Consider the following 19251-nt stretch of genomic DNA (forward strand, 5'->3'; position numbering starts at 1 on the left):
GGAGTCGATTGAAAGCAACCAGGAAATTCATTCCTTTAGTTGATTCAAGAAAACTTATTCCAGGGGCACAGGTTTGGTTCATTCAGGTATGTGACTGCCTCCTGGTTTCATCTGAGTTCATGACCTCAGGTCATCAGATTATCCTAGGTTGGACTCCATGCTTAGGATGGAGCCTGCTTAGTATTCTCTCTCCCTTTTCCTCTACTGCTCTCCCCCTTACACTTTCTCTTTTGCTCTCTTTAAAAAAAAAAAAAAAAGAATCATTCTTTTACTGTGCTCAGGACACCACACTAAAGACAAAAATACAAACCTATATTATTTACATTTTATATGTGAAATTCATAATTTAAATGGTCAGTCAGTAGTTTATGTCAAAATAGTAAAACTGCTTTTACCACTCAAATTTGGTCAAATTAAAAGGTAGGGGTTGTGAAGCAAACATTTGGACACTAGTCTGTGTACAGTATTAACAACATAAAATCACTGATTATGTTTTAATAAGGAGACCTTATTATTGAGATTAGGATTAGACTGGTGTCATAAAGCAGCATATAATATAAAAATTTCCGTATCGCCCTATCCCTTGGCACATATTTTCCACAATCATACATGCCTGCATTAGTGTGGAATTTTTATCACAAAGAACAAACCAGTGTAGAGATATTATTATCATTGAAGTTGACCACATATATTAAGGACTGCTCTGTGTTATGCATCTGACTGTTTTGACAAATACATAATATTATGTATCCAAGGACCCTGGGATCATGATATGAGCCCAAAGTAGATGCCCAACTAAAGGAATGAGCCTGGTGCCCACATTACTACTGTTTTTTTTAAAATTGAAATCAAGATGGTACACAAGGTTACATTAGTCTCAGGTGTACCACATATGGATTCGATACTTGTATAGGGTAATACTGTGCTCACAAGTGTAGATACCATGTGTCCCCATAGAGCACTATTACAATTCCACTGATCATATTCCCTATGCTGTACGTTTGATCTCCGTGATCTTTTTTAATGCATAACGGGAAGCCTGTCCCTCCTACTCTGCTTCACAGCTATGGCTATTGGTAAATGGTATACTTTGAGTATTTAAACCTCTCCCGGATGGAATATTTTCACCAAACTGATTACTGGTACACCTGGGTGGCTCAGTGGTTGAGCGTCTGCCTTTGGCTCAGGTTATGGTCCCGTGGGCCTGGGATCGAGTTCTGCATCGGGTTCCCCACATGGAGCCTGATTCACCCTCTGCCTATGTCTCTGCCTCGGTATCTCTCATGAATACATAAACCTTTAAAAAAAAAAACCTGTGAGTGAATAAATACAATAGAGCACTAGACTAAATAGAACAAAAGAGAATAACTGTCTAGCATTGAATCAAACCTACCAAGAAAAGGGGTAAAATCAGGTTGAAAAACTTACAAAAGAGAGGACAGCATATGTGGACCTACAGAGACAGAAATGATTTTGCCAGATGTCCAGAAGGTGGGAGTTTTTAGTTGGGTTTCACAACAAGCTGCATGAGTGATGGGAAGTCATCATTGGAATCGATGTGCAGATCAGTTCTATTTGTGCACTGATTATGTCAGGCTACTTGAAGTTGCCATTGACTTTTTGGGGAAGATTTTATTTATTTCAGAGAGAGAGAGAGAGTGCGAGCATAAGCAAGGGAGAAAGGCAGAGGGAAAGGGAGAAGCACATTCTGGGCTGAACAAGGCCCCAAGGAGGGGATGGATTGCAGGACACTGGGGCCTTGGCCTGAGCTGAAGGTTTTCCTCATCCACCAAGGAGGATGGACCCCAGACCCTCATATGATACTTATTAATCACTCTCTACAATAGTCTTGCCCTGTACCCATATAAACAGTGATCGCTCAGTAATTCCTGAGCACCACATCCAATGAATGCATTGACAGTTATTTTGTGTCCTCCTAAATCTTGCCAAGTGTGTGGTGCAGGAGTTTTTCCACAAAAAAGTCAGTGAATGAGTTTCCAACTTCTATGGAATGCTCACCCATTTTCCTGAATTAGAAATGGTCCTTTTTTCCTCTTTTTGGAGCGAATTCAGATATGACAAGGAACAGTGTATTTTTTAGGAGTAAGGACCATTTTTGTGGGTTTTGGAGGGGATGTTTTAAACAGTGTAGTAAGGGACCTTTCTCTCACATGCAGTTTTTCCTCAAGAATTTCGTGTGGCTCCTTCAGTAAACGAGAGATCCATCCCCCAGGAATAGCTCCTGCTTTTTCATGGGTGCAACCTGTGCTTCCTTTGGAGGCCTATCGTTTTACTACTGTTGCTCATGTGGTGTTGAATACTCACTAGGAGAACCAATGACAAAGGACACACATGACCTGACCCTCATGGTTTACTCTTTTGTGTAAGTGCAGACGTCTCAGAAACCAGCGAAAGTGGTATGTATTCTTGAACCACTCTCTTGCAGAAAAAAAAAAATCTAAATAGTACGGCAGATGCAGCAACCTGCTGTTCTCTTCTGGACAGCCACCCGATTCCATGTTCCTGAGGCTTGGGGGTGTGAGACAGGCAGCTTTCCCAGGTGAGAAAACATGCCTACATTTCTACAATACTAGGAGCTGGTGTGTTCACTGTTTGGTATGGTTGTAAGTGCATGACTCTTAGGGTGGAGTGACTTGTTTAAACCTATGAGTGTGACAGAGTTGTGTGTGCATGTGTGTGACACAGAGAGAGAATTGTGAGTGAGAGAGAGAGAGAGAGAGAGAGAATGAGAGACAGCTATGGACACAGAAATACAGAGAAAGGGGGAAGGAGAGAGAAAGAATAAGAGAGTTTTCCCAGGACATTGTCCCACTGACACTGCACCATGGCTTCTCTCATCATTCTCCAAAATAAAGAAAATCCTAACACACCATATTTTCCAGCCCTAACCCCGTGAGTGGCCCGACAGTGGTAGCTCAGCCCATGCTTAGTTACCAAATGCCATCATGTTCACTAGCCTTCGTTCATACTGATCAACAGTCCCCATTAGCCTTTTATTTTCTTCACGAAATTATTTATGTATTTGAGAGAGAGAGAGAGCAGAAGAGGCAAGAGGGGCAGAGGGAGAGAAAGAAACACACCCTTTGCTGAGCAGGGAGCCCCACATCAGGCTCCATTTCAGGTCCCAGACACCCTGACCTGAACCAAAGGCAGACTTAGCTGACTGAGCAACTCAGGCACCACTACCTGAATTATTCTTGAGCAGCATGACCCATGTGCTGATGGGTACTCTGTGTCCTTCTAGAAGCACTTTATGGTCCCTTCATCATGAGACTATTCCAGAACATCAGAGGAGAAGTGCAAGTTAATGCTGTCAAGGTGAGCTCAGTATCTTTGAGGAACGAATGTTGCTTTCTCGGTTGCTTTCCACACAAATTCTGATGAACATCAGACAGCGTCCATTTGAGATGAAATACATAATCTTCCTGGTGGCAAGGGTGCTGAGTGCTTGCCTCTTGGCATGCATTAGCTTATCTGAGAGGATGTTTACCACTGGCGACACCAAAGCTGCTTATAAAGACAGTGATGGGGTACTTTCCCTCATCAATGGTGTCTCCTGCTTGGCTGGGGAATGTTGTAGTCACCATCCTGAATGGACTGGAGAGACACATCCTTCAGGACAAACAACTTCCTTCAGGTATCCTTTCACTTCCTTTGGGCACCATGGTCTCTAACATGATGTTCCATCTGGTTTCCTAAAGTCATTCAGAGAAGTAAAGATCAGTTTTTACTAGGTAATAACATCTATCGAATAAAAACAATAGAAGATTTATTTTTGTTAAAGTTGAGCTATAGATTAATGTCCAAATATTAGCTTTACTCTAAGAATCATTAACCATAATCACATTTGAGTTGTAGGGTGCCAGTGGTATCAGTCACTTAATTGTACGCCCTGGGGTCAGGACCTAATCCCATGGTCGGGGTTCAGCTACATGTTGGGGTCCCTCCACATGGGAAGCCTACTCCTCCTCCTAACCCTCAGCCCGCTCACGTTTTCTCCCTCTATCCCTTTCTCTTTCTCTCCCTCAATTTAATAAATTGATTGGTTAATTATCTAATTAAATCTTGAAAAATTAACTTAACTTGATTGGAAAAAACATTTTTACTATTCTGGCCACCAAGTGATGCCTCACCTTCTAAATTAAAATATTCACACAGAACAGTAGGAATATGGCTTAGAACTTTTGACCTATGAATGGGACACAAGCAAACTAGAATAATGATTTTTTAAAATTTTTTTTACGCATAGGATATCCTGAAAATGCACTACCATAAAGAAAGACAGGACCATAATAGAGTCATGCAAAATGAAATAAATACAAAGGAAACTAATTAAATAATCAGGTAATTACAAGTTCCAGACAGACAGGGAAATGACTTTCCATTTCATTCATGAGTTGAAAACGATGCTGCTGGAATAGTAACTCCTCTCCTGCTGTCAGTGGAGCTAAACCCAAAATTGCAGAACTCACTCATAAACATACATGGAAATGGAAACGGAGCCCTTACAGGGACCACAACACACTGGTACATCATGTGCAAAGGGCTTTTTTTTTTTTTTAAAGATTTATTTATTTATGATAGACCTACAGAGAGAGAGAGAGAGAGAGAGAGAGAGAGAGAGAGGCAGAGACACAGGAGGAGGGAGAAGCAAGCTCCATGCCTGGAGCCCAACGTGGGACTCCATCCTGATACTCCAGGATCACGCCCTGGGCCAAACGCAGGCGCCAAACAGCTGAGCCACCCAGGGACCCGCAGAAAGGGCTTTAAAACAAAAAGAAGACAACAGGGGGAAGAAGGCCAGAGAGTAGAGTCCTCAACTCACCTGATCCGCCAAGGATCCCTTCTAACAAGGTAGAAGGTGAAGGTGGATACAAAGAAAGAAAGAAGGGGGGGGGGCAGGGCTTCTAACAAGGCAAGACAGGAAGGGGGAAAGGGAAAGGAAGGAAGAAGCCTGGGGGCAGGTGGGGGGGTGGGGAGCTGCAGGCCAGAGGAGATGGCTCCAGCCTGGCGGGAAAGCCTGGGCGCCCCTAGAGCCCAGCCCCGGAGAGGAGGGGCGTCGGGCTGAACCCCAGGAGGGGCGGCGGAGTCCCCAGGCTCCCGGGGTCACTAGCAGACAAGGCACGGCCGGGGCAGAGCGCCCCAGGCCCGCGGGCCCAGCTCGGGACAGCGCTGGAGCCGCAGGCGGCGGGGCCTCGGGGAGAAGCAGGGGGGCAGGCGGGGGCTCCGGGCGGGCGGGGCGCTGCACCTGCTGCCTTCGGGCGCCCGCCGCGGCCCCGGGAGCGCGGTGCAGGCAGCACAGGCCCCGGAGCCCAGGGCCCGGGGGACACGGCCGAGGTCCTGCCTCCCCCCGGGGCGGGTGGAGGCTTCACAACTGCAGAATTAAGATCTCATCAGGCTGAAGTTAAAAATCAATTAAATGAGGTGCAATCCAAATTGGGGGTCCTAATGGCAAGGCATAAGGTGCTGGAAGAAAGAATGAGCAACACAGAAGACTCCTTGATGGCAAGGAAGGAAGCTGAGGAAAACAGAGAAAAACAATGAAAGGACCACGAGGAAAGGTTAAGGGAAATACATGACAGCTTCAGAAGGAAGAATTACGTATCACTGGGGTTCCAGAGAGCACCCAGAAGGACAGAGGGCCAGAAAGCATATTTAAACAAATCCAAGCTGAGAGCTTCCCTAATTCAGGAGGGGAATAGGCACTCAGACCCAGGAGATAGAGTGGTCCTCCCCCCAAATCAATAAAAACCGTTCAACACCTCAACACTTAATAGTGAAACTTGCAAATTCTATAGAAAAAGAGAAAATCTGTAAAGTAGATAGAGGCAGCAGATTCTTAACGAATATGGGGAGAATTGTTACATTAATAGCAGACCTCTCCTCAGAGACCTGGGAGGCCAGAAAGGGCTGGCGGGATTGATTCAGGGTCCTAGATGAGAAGAACATGCAGGCAAGAAAACTCTATCCAGCAAGGCTCTCATTCAGAATAGAAGGAGAGATAAAGAGCTTCCAAGATAGGCAGAAACTGCAAGAATATGTGACCACCAAACCAGCTCTGCAAGAAATATTAAGGAGTATCATAGGAAAATTAACATGCTTCCAGAAAATTTGTTCAGGTTTAAGTGAGCAGTTGAGATAGAAATGATTTATATATGCTGTGATTTAGTCTATGGGTTTATTTGAAAATTAGTCACCATGCAGTCTGTTTTTATAGTGTATGCATAATGATTGTACTATATAGGAAGGATGACGTGGTGTTACATTATCCCTAATAGGAACAACGCTTTTAACTGTTAAAGAGTAATCTTGCTTTCCTCAGGAGGGGGGAAAAACACCCCAACTCTATACAGCTTCAGACATTCTGTACAATCCCTTAGAGGATGGGGCTTCTGCACACACTTTTGGTCAAAGAAGAGACTAAGGGCACATCTTTTGAAAACATTCTAATGAAATGACTCATAAACCCATTCCACCTATAACTGTAATTTAACTCAAATACTAATAACCAGAGCTTGGCTCAGCAGGGATTCCCTAGAGCCAGGTATAAAGCCTTGTGAAGGAAGCCGAGATATGCCACCCCAAAATATATATTTATATATGTTTTTGGGAAGAGGAATCCAGAAACAAATCTTAGTGTTAATGTCTTCCCATAAATTTACCTTTCCAGTTTGCCGCCCTTGATAGCCTAAAACTGCTTTTCTTTAGGCTATCATTTTTTCTACAAATGTATTATTGTTCTTTGCTGAAGATGCTATAAAGCTCACAGTTTTAAGCTGCTGCTTTGAGTTCCTCTTTGTTTTTTATTTCTTCGGTGTGATGTGCACTGCAAACCTTTATAAATTTTTTCTTTTGATGATATCCTCTTGGTAATGAGTCCCCCCCGAAAACCCAAGATGGGAAGATATGGAGTTTAGCCTCCCGCCACATCAGAACTCGTTCTAGTTGTATTCTCATGGAAGAACGCAGGCAAAAATGAACTCTGCTTAGTTGGCAATTAGCCTGGGGCAGGCCATCCAAAGGTTGCAGTTGCCTACATGAGATTGTGAACTTACTGCATCAGCTACACTGGTGGACTTTCTCCTAACACTGAACACTGGAATCCTCAAATTTAAACTCCAAAATATCAAAGGTCATTCTTTCGTGCAGAAAAGGATTCTGCACATCAACAACCAGGCATGTGACACTAACAATAAGACTGAAGAAAAAGAAATTACAGTCAATCCGATTTATAATTGTACCCAAAAGCATAACATACCTAGGAATAAACCTAACCAAAGACGTAAAGGATCTGTAGCCTAAAAACTAGATAACAAAAAAAAAAAAAACTAGAGAACACATTGAAAGAAACTCAAGAAGGCACAAAGAGGCAGAAAAATATTCAGTGATCATGGGTTGGAAGAATTAATATTGTGAAAAGGTCGGTGCTACACAGGGCCATATACACATTTAATGCAATCCCTATGAAAATACCACAGACTTTCTTCAGAGAGTGGGAACAAACCATCTTTAGATTTCTCTGGAAATGGAAAAGACCCCAATTAGCCAGGGAACGATTAAAAACGAAGACCACAGCTGGGGGCAACACAAGGCCCGATTTCAGGTTGTACTACAAACCCAAGGCCGAAAAGACAGTGTGGTAGTGGCACAAAAACAGACCCATGAATCAATGGAACCGAATAGCGAATCCAGAAGTGGACCCTCAACTTTATGGTCAACTAATATTCGAGAAACCAGGAAAGACTATCCCGGGAAAAAAGAGAGTCTCCTCAAAAAATGGAGCTGGGAACATTGGACATCCACATGCAGAAGAAGGAAGCTAGACCATTCTCTGACACCACACACAGGGAAAAACTCAAAAAGGATGAACGATCTAAATGTGAGACAAGAATCCATCCAAATCCGAGAGGTGAACAGAGGCAACACCGTTTTTCAACTTGGCCACAGCAACATCCCGCAAGATACGTCCGCCAAGGCAAGAGAAACAAAAGCAACAAGGAATTATTGGGACTTCAGCCAGATCGAAAGCTCCTGCGCAGCAAAAGAAACAGTCCACAAAAGTAAAAGACAACCTGCAGAACGAGAGAAGATACTTGCAAACGACCGCTCAGTCAAAGGGCTGGTGTCCAAGGTCTATAAAGAACATACTCAACTCAAGAGCAGAGAAACAAACAATCCGATCGTGAAACGGGCAAAAGACCCAAACAGAAATCTCACAGGGGAAGACAGAGACACGGCCAACAAGCACATGAGAACATGGCCCGCAAGCTGACCATCAGGGAACTACAGATCCACATCCCCATGAAATACCACCTCACACCGGCGGGAATGGGGAAAAGTCACGAGACAGGAAACAAGAAATGTTGGAGAGGACGCGGACAAAGGGGAACCCTCTTGCACTGTAGGTGGGAATGTGAACTGGTGCAGCCACTCCGGAAAACTGTGTGGAGGTTCCCCAAAGAGTTAAGAACAGATCTTCCCTCCGGCCCAGCAATTGCACTGCTGGGATATACCCCAAAGCTGCAGATGCGGTGAAACGCGGGGACACCTACACCCCGATGTTTATGGCAGCAATGTCCACAATAGCCAAACTGTGGAAGGAGCCTCGGGGTCCATCGAGAGATGAATGGATAAAGAAGATGTGGTCCACGGCTACAACGGAATATTACTCAGCCGTGAGAAACGACAAATACCCACCATTTGCTCTGACGTGGACGCACCTAGAGGGACTTATGCTGAGTGAAATGAGTCCATCGGAAAAGGACAAACTTGATATGGTCTCATTCATTTGGGGAATATAAAAACTAGTGAAAGGCACTAAAGGGAATGGGGAAGATGAAGGAAAATATCAGTGAGGGTGACAAAACAGGACACACACCGAACTCTGGGAACTGAACAAGGGGTAGTGGAAGGGGAGGTGGGCGGGCGGTTGGGGCGACCGGGTGATGGCCACTGATGGGGGCACTTGGCGGGATGAGCACTGGGTGTTATGCTATATGCTGGCAAATAGAACTACAATAAAAAAATGTAAAAACAGAAAACATTTTGCTAATACTTAACACGGACTAGTATGTCCAAATGTTAGCTTCAAAACCCCTCCTATGAAATCGGACAAAATTAGAGTTCTCAATGCGATTTCACAATTTTGGCCACAAACTAATGACTGACCTTTCAAGTTAAGATGTGGACACATGAAACATAAAGAATACGGCTTAGGAGGTCTGTCTCTACGATGGCACCCCGAGCAAAACTGAATAATGATTCTGTTTTGCGTGTGTGGAGAGAGCAAAAGAGCAAGTGTAAGGAGGAGAGGGGCAGAGGGAAAGGAAGAGAGAATACGAAGCAGGCTCCATGCTGAATATGGGTGAATCTGATGACCTTGAGGTCATGACCAGAGCTGAAACCCCGGAGGCAGAGACTTAGCTGACAGAAACACCCAGGTGCCCCTAGGACAAGATTTCTTGAGGCTATTATTTAATGAATCAATTTTCATGTTACCCTCCGGCCTGTCGTCTGTTGGCTGAACTCTTCTGATACGGAGGATGGAAAACATTTTTGGCCATGCTCCAGGGCAGGTGTACCAAGGGTTTCTTCGAGATTCAGGTTCGGTTGTTATCACTCCAGCTCCTGGGAAATAAATGGACATAGAAAGAGCTGTTGACTGACAGGTTGTTGTTAGAAGAGCCTCGAAAATTAAGGAGTCAATCCCATTTACAACTGCACCCAAAAACATAAGCTACCCGGGAATAAACCTAACCAAAGAGGTAAAGGATCTGTACCCTAAACACCACAGAACGTTCCTGAAAGAAATCGAGGAAGGCATCAAGAGAAGGAAAAAGGTTCCATGCTCATGGAGAGGAAGAATTAATATTGTGAAAATGTCCATGCTACCCAGGGCAATTTATATATTTCACGCAATCCCTATCAAAATACTGGGGACTTTCTTCAGAGAGTTAGAACAAACCATCTTAAGATTCTAGTGTGGGGGATCCCTGGGTGGCGCAGCGGTTTAGTGGCTGCCTTTGGCCCAGGGCGCGATCCGGGAGATCTGGGATCGAATCCCACGTCGGGCTCCCGGTGCATGGAGCCTGCTTGTCCCTCTGCCTATGTCTCTGCCCCATTCTCTCTCTCTGTGTGACTATCATTAGTAAATAAAAATAAAAAAAAATAAGATGCTAGTGTGGATACTGAAAAGACCCCAAAGAGCCAGGGGACTATTCAAAACGAAGGCCACAGCTGGGGGCATCACAAGGCCCGATTTCAGGTTGTACTACAAAGCCGTGGCTATCAAGACAGTGTGGTAGTGGCACAAAAACAGACCCATAGCTCAATGGAACCGAATAGCGAATCCAGAAGTCGACCCTCAACTTTATGGTCAACTCTATTCGAGAAAGCAGGAAAGACTATCCCTGGAAAAAGACAGTCTCTTCAATAAAGGGTGCTGGGAACACTGGACATCCACATGCAGAAGACGGAAGCTAGACCATTCTCTGACACCACACACAGGGAAAAACTCAAAAAGGATGAAAGATCTAAATGTGAGACAAGAATCCATCCAAATCCGAAAGGCGAACAGAGGCAACACCGTTTTTCAACTTGGCCAGAGCAACATCTCGCAAAATACGTCTGCCAAGGCAAGAGAAACAAAAGCAACGAGGAATTATTGGGACTTCAGCCAGATCGAAAGCTCCTGCGCAGGAAAAGAAACAGTCCACAAAAGTTAAAGACAACCTACAGAACGGGAGAAGATATTTGCAAACGACCGCTCAAAGGGCTAGTGTCCAAGATCTCTAAAGAACATACTCAACTCAAGAGCAAAGAAACAAACAATCTGATCATGAAACGGGCAGAAGACCCGAACAGAAATCCCACAGGGGAAGACAGAGACACGGCCAACAAGCACATGAGAACATGGCCCGCATCACTGGCCATCAGGAAACTACAGATCCAAACCCCCATGAGATACCACTTCACACCGGCGGGAATGGGGAAAAGTCACGAGACAGGAAACAAGAAATGTTGGAGAGGACGCGGACAAAGGGGAACCCTCTTGCACTGTAGGTGGGAATGTGAACAGGTGCAGCCACTCCGGAAAACTGTGTGGAGGTTCCTCAAAGAGTTAAGAACAGATCTTCCCTCCAGCCCAGCAATGGCACTGCTGGGGATTCACCCCAAAGCTGAAGATGCGGTGAAATGCGGGGACACCTGCACCCCGAAGTTTATGGCAGCAATGTCCACAATAGCCAAACTGTGGAAGGAGCCTCGGGGTCCATCGAGAGATGAATGGATAAAGTTGATGTGGTCCACGGCTACAACGGAATATTACTCAGCCATGAGAAACGACGAATACCCACCATTTGCTCCGACGTGGATGCACCTGGAGGGACTTATGCTGATTGAAATAAGTCCATCGGAAAAGGACAAACTTGATATGGTCTCATTCATTTGGGGAATATAAAAACTAGTGAAATGCAATAAAGGGAATGGGGAAAATGAAGGAAAATATCAGTGAGGGTGACAAAACAGGAGACACACCGAACTCTGGGAAGTGAACAAGGGGTAGTGGAAGGAGAGGTGGGCGGGCGGTTGGGGCGACTGGGTGATGGGCACTGATGGGCGCACTTGGCGGGATGAGCACTGGGTGTTATGCTATATGCTGGCAATTTGAGCTCCAATAAAAAAATGTAAAAACAGAAAACATTTTGCTAATACTTAACACGGACTAGTATGTCCAAATGTTACCTCACAACCCCTCCCATGAAATCTGACCAAATTAGAGTTCTCAATGCGATTTCACAATTTTGGCCACAAACTAATGACTGACCTTTCAAGTTAAGATGTGGACACATGAAACATAAAGAATACGGCTTAGGAGGTCTGTCTCTACGATGGCACCCCGAGCAAAACTGAATAATGATTCTGTTTTGCGTGTGTGGAGAGAGCAAAAGAGCAAGTGTAAGGAGGAGAGGGGCAGAGGGAAAGGAAGAGAGAATACGAAGCAGGCTCCATGCTGAATATGGGTGAATCTGATAACCTTGAGGTCATGACCGGAGCTGAAACCCAGGAGGCAGAGACTTAGCTGACAGAAACACCCAGGTGCCCCTAGGACAAGATTTCTTGAGGCTATTATTTAATGAATCAATTTTCATGTTACCCTCCGGCCTGTCGTCTGTTGGCTGAACTCTTCTGTTTCTGCGGATTGCAAAGAGCTTTCGCCGTGCTCCTGGGCAGATGTACCCAGGTTGTCTGCTATATTCAGGTTCGGTTGTTATCACAGCAGCTCCTGGTAAATAAATGGACATAGAAAGAGCTGTTGACTGACAGGTTGTTGTTAGAAGAGCCTCGAAAATTCAGGAGTCAATCCCATTTACAACTGCACCCAAAAGCATAAGCTACCCGGGAATAAACCTAACCAAAGAGGTAAAGGATCTGTACCCTAAACACCACAGAACGTTCCTGAAAGAAATCGAGGAAGGCATCAAGAGAAGGAAAAAGGTTCCATGCTCATGGAGAGGAAGAATTAATATTGTGAAAATGTCCATGCTACCCAGGGCAATTTACACATTTCACGCAATCCCTAACAAAATACCGGGGACTTTCTTCAGAGAGTTGGAACAAACCATCTTAAGATTCTAGTGTGGAACCGGAAAAGACCCCAAAGAGCCAGGGGACTATTCAAAACGAAGGCCACAGCTGGGGGCATCACGAGGCCCGATTCCAGGTTGTACTACAAAGCCGTGGCCATCGAGACAGTGTGGTAGTAGCACAAACACAGACCCATAGATCAATGGAACCGAGTAGCGCATCCAGAAGTGGACCCTCAACTTTATGGTCAACTAATATTCGCGAAAGCTGGAAAGACTATCCCTGGATAAAGACAGTGTCTTCCATAAAGGGTGCTGGGAACACTGGACATCCACATGCAGAAGAAGGAAGCTAGACCATTCTCTGACACGACACACAGGGAAAAACTCAAAAAGCATGAACGATCTAAATGTGAGACAAGAATCCATCCAAATCCGAGAGGCGAACAGAGGCAACACCGTTTTTCAACTTGGCCACAGCAACATCTCGCAAGATACGTCCGCCAAGGCAAGAGAAACAAAAGCAACAAGGAATTATTGGGACTTCAGCCAGATCGAAAGCTCCTGCGCAGCAAACAACAGTCCACAAAAGTAAAAGACAACCTACAGAACGGGAGAAGATATTTGCAGACGACCGCTCAGTCAAAGGGCTAGTGTCCAAGATCTATAAAGAACATACTCAACTCAAGAGCAGAGAAACAAACAATCCGATCGTGAAACGGAAAAAGATCCAAACAGAAATCTCACAGGGGAAGACAGAGACACGGCCAACAAGCACATGAGAACATGCCCCGCAAGCTGACCATCAGGGAACTACAGATCCACACCCCCAGGAGATACCACCTCACACCGGCGGGAATGGGGAAAAGTCACGAGACAGGAAACAACAAATGTTGGAGAGGACGCGGACAAGGGGGAACCCTCTTGCACTGTAGGTGGGAATGTGAACAGGTGCAGCCACTCCGGAAAACTGTGTGGAGGTTCCTCAAAGAGTTAAGAACAGATCTTTCCTCCGGGCCAGCAATGGCACTGCTGGGGTTATACCCCAAAGCTAAAGATGCGGTGAAATGCGGGGACACCTGCACCCCGATGTTTATGGCAGCAATGTCCACAATAGCCAAACTGTGGAAGGAGTCTCGGAGTCCTTCGAGAGATGAATGGATAAAGAAGATGTGGTCCACGGCTACAACGGAATATAACTCAGCCGTGAGAAACGACAAATACCCACCATTAGCTCCGACGTGGATGCACCTGGAGGGACTTATGCTGAGTGAAATGAGTCCATCGGAAAAGGACAAACTTGATATGGTCTCATTCATTTGGGGAATATAAAAACTAGTGAAGGCAATAAAGGGAAAGGGGAAAATGAAGGAAAATATCAGTGAGGGTGACAAAACAGGAGACACACCGAACTCTGGGAACTGAACAAGGGGTAGTGGAAGGGGAGGTGGGCGGGCGGTTGGGGCGACTGGGTGATGGCCCCTGATGGGGGCACTTGGCGGGATGAGCACTAGGTGTTATGCTATATGCTGGCAAATTGAACTCCAATAAAAAAATGTAAAAACAGAAAACATTTTGCTAATACTTAACACGGACTAGTATGTCCAAATGTTACCTCACAACCCCTCCCATGAAATCGGACCAAATTAGAGTTCTCAATGCAATTTCACAATTTTGGCCACAAACTAATGACTGACCTTTCAAGTTAAGATGTGGACACATGAAACATAAAGAATACGGCTTAGGAGGTCTGTCTCTACGATGGCACCCCGAGCAAAACTGAATAATGATTCTGTTTTGCGTGTGTGGAGAGAGCAAAAGAGCAAGTGTAAGGAGGAGAGGGGCAGAGGGAAAGGAAGAGAGAATACGAAGCAGGCTCCATGCTGAATATGGGTGAATCTGATGACCTTGAGGTCATGACCAGAGCTGAAACCCCGGAGGCAGAGACTTAGCTGACAGAAACACCCAGGTGCCCCTAGGACAAGATTTCTTGAGGCTATTATTTAATGAATCAATTTTCATGTTACCCTCCGGCCTGTCGTCTGTTGGCTGAACTCTTCTGATACGGAGGATGGAAAACATTTTTGGCCATGCTCCAGGGCAGGTGTACCAAGGGTTTCTTCGAGATTCAGGTTCGGTTGTTATCACTCCAGCTCCTGGGAAATAAATGGACATAGAAAGAGCTGTTGACTGACAGGTTGTTGTTAGAAGAGCCTCGAAAATTAAGGAGTCAATCCCATTTACAACTGCACCCAAAAACATAAGCTACCCGGGAATAAACCTAACCAAAGAGGTAAAGGATCTGTACCCTAAACACCACAGAACGTTCCTGAAAGAAATCGAGGAAGGCATCAAGAGAAGGAAAAAGGTTCCATGCTCATGGAGAGGAAGAATTAATATTGTGAAAATGTCCATGCTACCCAGGGCAATTTATATATTTCACGCAATCCCTATCAAAATACTGGGGACTTTCTTCAGAGAGTTAGAACAAACCATCTTAAGATTCTAGTGTGGGGGATCCCTGGGTGGCGCAGCGGTTTAGTGGCTGCCTTTGGCCCAGGGCGCGATCCGGGAGATCTGGGATCGAATCCCACGTCGGGCTCCCGGTGCATGGAGCCTGCTTGTCCCTCTGCCTATGTCTCTGCCCCATTCTCTCTCTCTGTGTGACTATCATTAGTAAATAAAAATAAAAAAAAATAAGATGCTAGTGTGGATACTGAAAAGACCCCAAAGAGCCAGGGGACTATTCAAAACGAAGGCCACAGCTGGGGGCATCACAAGGCCCGATTTCAGGTTGTACTACAAAGCCGTGGCTATCAAGACAGTGTGGTAGTGGCACAAAAACAGACCCATAGCTCAATGGAACCGAATAGCGAATCCAGAAGTCGACCCTCAACTTTATGGTCAACTCTATTCGAGAAAGCAGGAAAGACTATCCCTGGAAAAAGACAGTCTCTTCAATAAAGGGTGCTGGGAACACTGGACATCCACATGCAGAAGACGGAAGCTAGACCATTCTCTGACACCACACACAGGGAAAAACTCAAAAAGGATGAAAGATCTAAATGTGAGACAAGAATCCATCCAAATCCGAAAGGCGAACAGAGGCAACACCGTTTTTCAACTTGGCCAGAGCAACATCTCGCAAAATACGTCTGCCAAGGCAAGAGAAACAAAAGCAACGAGGAATTATTGGGACTTCAGCCAGATCGAAAGCTCCTGCGCAGGAAAAGAAACAGTCCACAAAAGTTAAAGACAACCTACAGAACGGGAGAAGATATTTGCAAACGACCGCTCAGACAAAGGGCTAGTGTCCAAGATCTCTAAAGAACATACTCAACTCAAGAGCAAAGAAACAAACAATCTGATCATGAAACGGGCAGAAGACCCGAACAGAAATCCCACAGGGGAAGACAGAGACACGGCCAACAAGCACATGAGAACATGGCCCGCATCACTGGCCATCAGGAAACTACAGATCCAAACCCCCATGAGATACCACTTCACACCGGCGGGAATGGGGAAAAGTCACGAGACAGGAAACAAGAAATGTTGGAGAGGACGCGGACAAAGGGGAACCCTCTTGCACTGTAGGTGGGAATGTGAACAGGTGCAGCCACTCCGGAAAACTGTGTGGAGGTTCCTCAAAGAGTTAAGAACAGATCTTCCCTCCAGCCCAGCAATGGCACTGCTGGGGATTCACCCCAAAGCTGAAGATGCGGTGAAATGCGGGGACACCTGCACCCCGAAGTTTATGGCAGCAATGTCCACAATAGCCAAACTGTGGAAGGAGCCTCGGGGTCCATCGAGAGATGAATGGATAAAGTTGATGTGGTCCACGGCTACAACGGAATATTACTCAGCCGTGAGAAACGACGAATACCCACCATTTGCTCCGACGTGGATGCACCTGGAGGGACTTATGCTGATTGAAATAAGTCCATCGGAAAAGGACAAACTTGATATGGTCTCATTCATTTGGGGAATATAAAAACTAGTGAAATGCAATAAAGGGAATGGGGAAAATGAAGGAAAATATCAGTGAGGGTGACAAAACAGGAGACACACCGAACTCTGGGAAGTGAACAAGGGGTAGTGGAAGGAGAGGTGGGCGGGCGGTTGGGGCGACTGGGTGATGGGCACTGATGGGCGCACTTGGCGGGATGAGCACTGGGTGTTATGCTATATGCTGGCAATTTGAGCTCCAATAAAAAAATGTAAAAACAGAAAACATTTTGCTAATACTTAACACGGACTAGTATGTCCAAATGTTACCTCACAACCCCTCCCATGAAATCTGACCAAATTAGAGTTCTCAATGCGATTTCACAATTTTGGCCACAAACTAATGACTGACCTTTCAAGTTAAGATGTGGACACATGAAACATAAAGAATACGGCTTAGGAGGTCTGTCTCTACGATGGCACCCCGAGCAAAACTGAATAATGATTCTGTTTTGCGTGTGTGGAGAGAGCAAAAGAGCAAGTGTAAGGAGGAGAGGGGCAGAGGGAAAGGAAGAGAGAATACGAAGCAGGCTCCATGCTGAATATGGGTGAATCTGATAACCTTGAGGTCATGACCGGAGCTGAAACCCAGGAGGCAGAGACTTAGCTGACAGAAACACCCAGGTGCCCCTAGGACAAGATTTCTTGAGGCTATTATTTAATGAATCAATTTTCATGTTACCCTCCGGCCTGTCGTCTGTTGGCTGAACTCTTCTGTTTCTGCGGATTGCAAAGAGCTTTCGCCGTGCTCCTGGGCAGATGTACCCAGGTTGTCTGCTATATTCAGGTTCGGTTGTTATCACAGCAGCTCCTGGTAAATAAATGGACATAGAAAGAGCTGTTGACTGACAGGTTGTTGTTAGAAGAGCCTCGAAAATTAAGGAGTCAATCCCATTTACAACTGCACCCAAAAGCATAAGCTACCCGGGAATAAACCTAACCAAAGAGGTAAAGGATCTGTACCCTAAACACCACAGAACGTTCCTGAAAGAAATCGAGGAAGGCATCAAGAGAAGGAAAAAGGTTCCATGCTCATGGAGAGGAAGAATTAATATTGTGAAAATGTCCATGCTACCCAGGGCAATTTACACATTTCACGCAATCCCTAACAAAATACCGGGGACTTTCTTCAGAGAGTTGGAACAAACCATCTTAAGATTCTAGTGTGGAACCGGAAAAGACCCCAAAGAGCCAGGGGACTATTCAAAACGAAGGCCACAGCTGGGGGCATCACGAGGCCCGATTCCAGGTTGTACTACAAAGCCGTGGCCATCGAGACAGTGTGGTAGTAGCACAAACACAGACCCATAGATCAATGGAACCGAGTAGCGCATCCAGAAGTGGACCCTCAACTTTATGGTCAACTAATATTCGCGAAAGCTGGAAAGACTATCCCTGGATAAAGACAGTGTCTTCCATAAAGGGTGCTGGGAACACTGGACATCCACATGCAGAAGAAGGAAGCTAGACCATTCTCTGACACGACACACAGGGAAAAACTCAAAAAGCATGAACGATCTAAATGTGAGACAAGAATCCATCCAAATCCGAGAGGCGAACAGAGGCAACACCGTTTTTCAACTTGGCCACAGCAACATCTCGCAAGATACGTCCGCCAAGGCAAGAGAAACAAAAGCAACAAGGAATTATTGGGACTTCAGCCAGATCGAAAGCTCCTGCGCAGCAAACAACAGTCCACAAAAGTAAAAGACAACCTACAGAACGGGAGAAGATATTTGCAGACGACCGCTCAGTCAAAGGGCTAGTGTCCAAGATCTATAAAGAACATACTCAACTCAAGAGCAGAGAAACAAACAATCCGATCGTGAAACGGAAAAAGATCCAAACAGAAATCTCACAGGGGAAGACAGAGACACGGCCAACAAGCACATGAGAACATGCCCCGCAAGCTGACCATCAGGGAACTACAGATCCACACCCCCAGGAGATACCACCTCACACCGGCGGGAATGGGGAAAAGTCACGAGACAGGAAACAACAAATGTTGGAGAGGACGCGGACAAGGGGGAACCCTCTTGCACTGTAGGTGGGAATGTGAACAGGTGCAGCCACTCCGGAAAACTGTGTGGAGGTTCCTCAAAGAGTTAAGAACAGATCTTTCCTCCGGGCCAGCAATGGCACTGCTGGGGTTATACCCCAAAGCTAAAGATGCGGTGAAATGCGGGGACACCTGCACCCCGATGTTTATGGCAGCAATGTCCACAATAGCCAAACTGTGGAAGGAGTCTCGGAGTCCTTCGAGAGATGAATGGATAAAGAAGATGTGGTCCACGGCTACAACGGAATATAACTCAGCCGTGAGAAACGACAAATACCCACCATTAGCTCCGACGTGGATGCACCTGGAGGGACTTATGCTGAGTGAAATGAGTCCATCGGAAAAGGACAAACTTGATATGGTCTCATTCATTTGGGGAATATAAAAACTAGTGAAGGCAATAAAGGGAAAGGGGAAAATGAAGGAAAATATCAGTGAGGGTGACAAAACAGGAGACACACCGAACTCTGGGAACTGAACAAGGGGTAGTGGAAGGGGAGGTGGGCGGGCGGTTGGGGCGACTGGGTGATGGCCCCTGATGGGGGCACTTGGCGGGATGAGCACTAGGTGTTATGCTATATG

The 19251-nt window shown here is 45.7% G+C and overlaps 1 protein-coding gene across 1 annotated transcript in view; it reads right to left on the reverse strand.

Moving 5' to 3' along the window:
- Positions 1-291: 291 nt before the first annotated feature.
- Positions 292-19251, reverse strand: part of LOC140597394 (uncharacterized) — a 35180-nt gene continuing 16220 nt past the window's right edge. The window contains exons 7-11 of the mRNA XM_072745659.1: positions 17293-17421; positions 14633-14761; positions 12176-12304; positions 9520-9648; positions 292-3716 (exon numbers count right to left, since the gene is read on the reverse strand). Coding sequence (XP_072601760.1) covers positions 3667-3716; positions 9520-9648; positions 12176-12304; positions 14633-14761; positions 17293-17421 — 566 coding nt within the window. The 3' untranslated portion in view covers positions 292-3666. The remainder of the gene's footprint in view (positions 3717-9519; positions 9649-12175; positions 12305-14632; positions 14762-17292; positions 17422-19251) is intronic.

The sequence above is a fragment of the Vulpes vulpes genome, unplaced genomic scaffold (assembly GCF_048418805.1).
Source record: "Vulpes vulpes isolate BD-2025 unplaced genomic scaffold, VulVul3 u000000643, whole genome shotgun sequence".
Taxonomy (NCBI): domain Eukaryota; kingdom Metazoa; phylum Chordata; class Mammalia; order Carnivora; family Canidae; genus Vulpes; species Vulpes vulpes.